General features: G+C 36.4%; 2 protein-coding genes across 11 annotated transcripts in view; one reads left to right on the forward strand and one right to left on the reverse strand.

Moving 5' to 3' along the window:
- Window positions 615–2,175, forward strand: LOC104723491 (leucoanthocyanidin dioxygenase-like). The gene is made up of 3 exons (XM_010441874.2): window positions 615–1,267; window positions 1,351–1,672; window positions 1,753–2,175. The coding sequence occupies exons 1-3, from the start codon at window positions 795–797 to the stop codon at window positions 1,981–1,983; spliced, it is 1,026 nt and encodes a 341-aa protein (XP_010440176.1). The 5' UTR covers window positions 615–794; the 3' UTR covers window positions 1,984–2,175.
- Window positions 4,312–6,902, reverse strand: part of LOC104723492 (lysine-specific histone demethylase 1 homolog 3-like) — a 16,126-nt gene continuing 13,535 nt past the window's right edge. For 3 of the 10 annotated variants that reach the window (XM_019232784.1, XM_019232783.1, XM_010441877.2), the window contains 5 exons: window positions 6,258–6,900; window positions 6,070–6,144; window positions 5,005–5,847; window positions 4,791–4,915; window positions 4,370–4,597 (listed from right to left, as the gene is read on the reverse strand). In XM_019232784.1, coding sequence (XP_019088329.1) covers window positions 5,782–5,847; window positions 6,070–6,144; window positions 6,258–6,900 — 784 coding nt within the window. In that variant the 3' untranslated portion in view covers window positions 4,370–4,597; window positions 4,791–4,915; window positions 5,005–5,781. Of the gene's footprint in view, window positions 4,598–4,790; window positions 4,919–5,004; window positions 5,848–6,069; window positions 6,145–6,257; window positions 6,901–6,902 lie in introns of all 10 variants that reach the window. The other 7 variants (XM_019232790.1, XM_019232791.1, XM_019232788.1 and 4 more) reach the window with 7 other exon arrangements.

Genomic DNA, 6,902 nt, shown 5'->3' on the forward strand with positions numbered 1-6,902 from the left:
GCACTTTCACAGTGAACTTCCTCACATTATCATCCACATTATCAGGTCGAGTCACATCCAGATCCTTGAGAACGGGGCAACTTGATAAAAGCCTGACATGAGAATCTTCGTCTTTGAATACAACATTGTTAAGAAGAAGCTTGTAAAGTGATGGGAGATCAGCCTCACAAGGAACATCCACAAGAATGTCGCCATTGAGGATCAATTCCGTAAGCGTTTTGCACGTGTAAAGACTATTCGGCATTGTGATCGGCTCGCTAGACCAGTTGAGCTGGAAGTATAGCTTACGCACACAGCGATCAACAGCTTTTGCAACCAACTTCGCAACATCAGCGTCAACGGGACACTGTGAACCTAGACTAATAAACAAGCTTTCTATTAAAGGTGCATTGTGAAATCGCATTGACTCGTCAAGAAACCACCAAACGCTCTTCCTACTGTTTCCCGTTTCTTTGTAGTCAAGTCTAGGCAACTTTCTCCAGACAAACCGTCATCGTTTTGACAAAAACGTTGTGGCCACTGCTTCTTTTGCCGGAGGAAACAATAAATTCTCTACGAGTAGATCGTCCGACAACTTACTGATTCTGTCTTCACCGCCCATCACAATCTCTTCAACTTTGTTGGAGAACGTTCAGCTTCCTTACGCCACAATTAATATTTTTTTTTACAAAACCCTAATTAGAGAATTGGCTTCGTCTTCTCTCATATGTAATTAGAGCGCCACGTCAGCACCGTTTTATAATTAATAATCTCCTCCGGCTCGATTTCGGATCAGATCAGATCAGATTCAGCTAATGGAAACAGCGGCGGCGTCGTCGAGAGTAGAATTGATTGTTAAAGGCAACTTACCGGAGGTTCCTTGTCAGTACATTCAGCCACCGGAAGCTCGACCTAATCTCCATAACTCCGTCGATGGAGCTTCGATCCCAACCGTCGATCTCTCGAGCTCCGATTCGGCGAGGGAAGCCATCGGTGACGCTTGTCGCAACTGGGGAGCCTTCCACGTGATCAACCATGGCGTTCCTCTCCATCTCCTTGATCGGATGAGGTCTTTGGGTCTCTCTTTCTTCCGAGACTCTCCCATGGAAGACAAGCTCCGCTACGCATGCGATTCGACCTCCGCCGCGTCCGAAGGCTACGGCAGCCGTATGTTGCTGGGAGCTAAAGACGACGTCATTTTGGACTGGAGAGACTACTTTGATCACCACACGTTCCCTCTCTCTCGCCGTAACCCTTCTCGTTGGCCGATTCATCCTCCTGACTACAGGTACGGTTCATCTCTTCACTAAAGTTCTCATCTTTCAGGTTAAAGGTTTCATCTTTCTAAAAATTGATCCTTGGGTTTGGTAGACAAGTAGTTGGAGAATATGGTGATGAGATGAAGAAACTGGCTCAGATGCTTTTAGGGGTAATCTCAGAGAGTTTGGGGCTTCCTTGTTCATCTATAGAAGAAGCTGTTGGAGAAATCTATCAGAACATCACTGTGAGCTATTACCCTCCTTGTCCTCAGCCTGAACTCACTCTTGGTCTCCAGTCACATTCCGATATGGGTGCTATTACTCTCTTGATTCAAGATGATGTTGGAGGTCTTCAGCTTTACAAGGATGACCAATGGCTCACTGTTCCTCCTATCTCTGATGCTATTCTCGTTCTTGTAGCCGATCAAACCGAGGTAGTATCTATTCTATTTGATTGAGGTCACAGAACAGATTAAGCTAGAAAAGCCTCTGACCATGTCTGTCCTTTGTGCAGATCATAACCAATGGGATTTACAAAAGTGCTCAACATAGAGCTGTAACTAATGCGAATCGGGCGAGGTTATCAGTCGCAACCTTTCATGATCCTTCCAAGACTGCAAGGATAGCACCAGTTTCTCAACTCTCACCACCGTCTTACAAGGAAGTTGTGTATGGTCAATACGTTTCTTCTTGGTACTCCAAAGGTCCTGAGGGTAAACGAAACCTCGATGCTCTCCTCTGCTGATCTTATCTCTGTTTCACTGGCCATCTTTTATTGTTCTTAAGTTTATACTAGTGGGTGTGTGGATTTCAGTTTCCACGACACTGTTGTTTCACAGATGTTTCTGTTATGATTATTGTTTACAACACAAGAAAGAAACACATTGGCAGTACAATTCAGATGACAAATAAATAAATTGAATGAATTGTAATCACAGTGTATTCAGTAGTAGACTTTTGTTTTGCACAAAAATAAAAGAACAGATTTGAGGTAATAGCAGTAAAGGTTAAAGATTGCTCAGACGACAGTCGGATATGAAGGAAAAGGGGAGGTCTTTGCAAAGCTGAATGCTCATCTATTTAAAATTGGCAATATAATGGAATGAACTATCTAATCTATTTATCAACATGGCTTTTATTTTTTTGTGTGATGTTTAACTAATGTGTATTTAACCAATGGACTTGAAGAAAACTGAAGAAGAAATATGATTGACACCGCTACTTTTAACTTTTGAAGCTCCTAAATCAAAGAGGGTGAGGAGAAGGATGATGTGAATACCACATAAACTTAAGACCTTAAGGTCAAGATTGAGAAGAATGAAGTTTGGTTATTTTTTGCTTTCCTTTTATTTTATTTCTCAAACTTTCCAAGTTTACCATTTATTATTTAATAGAATTTTTATAGATATAGTTATTAACCTCGAATATGAAAAATATATATATAATAATAATAATAATAATAATAATAATAATAATAATAATAATAATAATAATAATAATAATAATTTTGCACTATTACTTTATAATATGTAGGCAATATCAAGATTTGCAGTTTATTTTCTAATTTATATGCTGTTAATAGAAATATGAATAAACCTACCATAGTAGCTTAATTACAAACATATGAAACTTGGCAGTACCTATATATATCTCCTCCATAACACAACAACTTTGTTACAACTTTCTTATATTCTTCTAAACCTAGCTTTTATATATATAAATTTTTTGATTTGATTCTTAGTCATATGGCGGGACGGGTTTGAGTGGATGTTTAGATAATTTAAAATATTATTAACTTGATGTTACAACACAAATAAATCATCATTTCATTATTTTATTAACACCATCAATATTAGAATATTTGATATATTTAAAAGTTGATTAAATTACAATTATGTAAAAAACATATTGTTCTGCAGTATCCACAACTTAAATCTTAGACAATCAAAATACAATTGTATAATTTTAACCCGCGGTACAAAACAAACAATATTAACAAAATAATACAACTTAATTTTATTTTATTTCAGTTAAAAAATTATTTTTCGGTGTACCGCAAATTGGTTAAAATCTAGTTCTTTACTAAAACTGAAGAAAGGCCCAAGCCCATTTGAATTCGAAAGATGAGAATCCCACATCGACGACTTACCTCTAGTTTATCTACTTTATATAGTAGAAGCTATGTGCTCTAATTCAAAATGGGCGATGATGCATCTGGATGAGCAATTTAAGGCTATGTGCTTCAATTGCTCGTCCCTTGCATTATCAGCCATTTTGAACTAATTTTGTTCAGTTGAAACCAAAGAATCCACGAACCCGGTCTTATTATACCTTACGTTATATACATGATTTAGATGAATACCCGTGCTATTATTTTATACAAAAATTATATATATTTTGGATGTTAAAATAATTTTTCATATTTATTATTAATTTTTAAATAATCTTAGATATCTCAATTTATCATATAATCCATTACATTTAAACTCATATATCGCTTACACTTGTTAATTCGGAAAATTTTGGAAAAGGTTTATTTATATTGTTAAATTTGTTTATATATTTTATTTCTTAAAGTGGAATTATTCTTCCGAATTAGTTTGTTAATAATAGTGTGAATGATTAAGGTAAATTTTCTGTAGATATTATGGCTTGTGTTCAATATTTCTTGTTATTATTAATAATACACCTAAAATAATCAAGAGAACCTGTAAATACAAACTATACAAATAATATACTTAAATTATTAATGTACTAATTTTATTAATATACTTTCCTTTCAATTCAGACTATACAAATAATGTATTTTTTTTTGTATTTTTGATATGATTATGGTGTATTCCGGTGAATGAAGATGTCAATGATTTATATTAAAAGTTCGAATAAATGTTAGGTAATATTTCATTTTGATTGCATAATCGGAAATCATGATTAATTAATGAGATTTTTTTGCCTTATGTAAATATACTCTGTGGAGATTTTATTTTATTTTATGGAATATTCTTTTGAATCAAATAATAATATAACTTTATAACTATTATATAGTTTACCAAAGAGTAGTAGTGTACTTACATATAGGGGATAAATTCACCATAAAACACTAAATCATTACAGAAGGAATCCTACATATGGAAACGAAAGACAAAGCATGAAAATCTACAATACAAGAACCTGACAAAGAGTGGATAGTCTAGTAGGCTATATTACAAGCAAAGTACTCTCTTTCATGTGCGAAAATTTGTGATTTGATAGACATCAATTTTCTGAATTTTCACAGGTATTCGAGAGAGAGGAAACCGCGGATCCTTAGCCGTGATAACACTTCTGCAGCTTCCGAGTTTATTGGCAACACGCAGTTTCTGCGATTAGATAGAATATAACACATCACCGACTCTTAAGACATTTGATTTTTCAGACAGCAAATGTAGTAGTGAGGCTAGTTTGCTTGACAGTACCATTTTATGCATAACCATCATAAATTTCGTCCTTTATCAATGAGCATATGTAAATGCAATTGAACATTTATATAACAGTGGTAAAGCATATATCTACCTCCCATCAACAAGCAGAGTGATTCTTGAACCAAGGTTTCTACACCTTAACAGCTTCGATCACAATGATTCTAGCTCTCACCAACATGGGCAAACTATATTCAGCCAAGTCTTAAGTTTGCCCACCTGCTAAAGCCAGCATCAAACTTTCAGCTACATTGCCGACAAAGGCATCATTAAGAAAATGCTGAAGAAACACACACAAAGCAAAGAACCTGCATTGTTTCAGTTCCTGTTCCACAAGCTGCTTGTAAGTCTAAGGCACCGAAGAACATTAATCCCGAAATGTCTGGGAGCTGAACCAATCGTACTTTCCAATTTTTGATGATCCATCTTTTACCTGCAAGAGTAAAAGTGATACACCTGCAGCAGTGGTATCTCAGACTTATCCTTTAGAAAGATAGGGAATGAACTTACCAACGGAAGTATGGCTGCTGCTAGTATAGGCAAATAAGAACATAAGATCATATTGGCATCTCTGACTCAATCCATATTATCACTGACATTATAAAGTGAAAAAATTCTCTTGGGTTCAGAAAATGTCATATGAATCTCAAGAAATGAATTCAGATACCTAAAAGTAGAATTTGTCTAATGGGGGTTAACACTAACTCTTGAGCTCTATACAATTACTAAAAACAATCAGCGTAAGTTGAGAACACGAAAGACGCATCCACTAGACGGAACCTTGATCAGAAAGTCCTCAGAACATTGCCCCCAGGAAGAGAGAAGATGCTTCACTCATACCTTCCAACATAGCAAAGACCAAATTCTTCATCATATCATGTTAGTGCCAAAAACTTGTCTCTGCCAATCTTATGGTATGACTAAATCTCATGCAAAAACTCTCTTCTGTATCAGAGCATCTGCTTCTTTGAGATAACCTTCCTCATGAAATGAGCGATGATATGTGGTTTCTACAAAGGGGCTTTGCCATCCCATTGGACACCAACTCAACTACCATTGGACATTACTGTAAATCCCAACGGTCATCAAGGTTTTGGAACTTGAGCTATCGCCATATACTTGTCAACTTGTTTGTCCACAAAATCACGAATCTGTATACACATCAATCAAATGAAGTGACAATTCATCAGAAATTGTTCTAAAATAGATACAACTATTTGGTGATATTTACAATGAGAACCTGTGACCAAGATTATTCATCACAAGAAAAAAATCGATATCTCGCCTACATCAGAGAGATGGATAAACTAGAAACTTAAGAGGCCATAACTGTGGCAAAAGAAAACTCTGAAATATTTGAAGCTTTTACAAACCTTGTTTTTCCGCTTTGAGTCGAGGAATTGCTGAACAGCCATGGCTTTCTCCACATCTGTTGTATGTTGCATAACCTGATAAAAGTCCAAGAGTTTCAGAAGATTCCTTTCTAAATTCAGGAAGACATAAGAATCGCAATATACTGGTTAAATAATTTTGAGAAGAAGAAAACCACAAAGTTACAAACCTTTGTTGCTGTCTTCTTCATTATTGACTTGTATGCATCTCTATCAATTTTCTTTGCTTTATAAGGGGCCATAAGCAACGATGCAACAAAATCTACAACCCCCTGTTTCAAACGATCTGCACTCCGGATACGAGTTTTATGTGACTCTTTATTCACTGTAACCTGTGACACAGAACATTCATTTGCTTGTTGATCATTCTTCCAACTCGGAGGGCCTGTTGAACGTGCAATCGAATCTTCGTCATCCTTAATATGCAAAGTACGATTGAAAAATTCAGGATCAGCAGCAGCAGCTTGAGACTGCCATCTATCGATAGCCTGAGAATCCTTGAAACCATCACTACTACCACCAGTATCAACCCATGCCCCAGTTAAAAAACTGGCATCCGCAGCCCCACTTTCTCCAGAACATTCTCTGAACTTGGAATGAGATACAAGCTCATTCGAATGGCTACGCTGTGAATAGTTATCGACTGGAATCCTTGAATTGTCAAGGTCAAGACACGAGGCAGGAAAATCATACCAGTCCCGAACTTTGCAGTTCCTCGAGTCTATCTCTGACATACAATCTTGTCTTCCTAAGACATTGCCAGGAAACTTTTTCCTGAAATCAGATTCGTCCATCTTTGCATACTGCTCTCGCCT

The sequence above is a fragment of the Camelina sativa genome, chromosome 11 (genome assembly GCF_000633955.1).
Source record: "Camelina sativa cultivar DH55 chromosome 11, Cs, whole genome shotgun sequence".
NCBI lineage: Eukaryota > Viridiplantae > Streptophyta > Magnoliopsida > Brassicales > Brassicaceae > Camelina > Camelina sativa.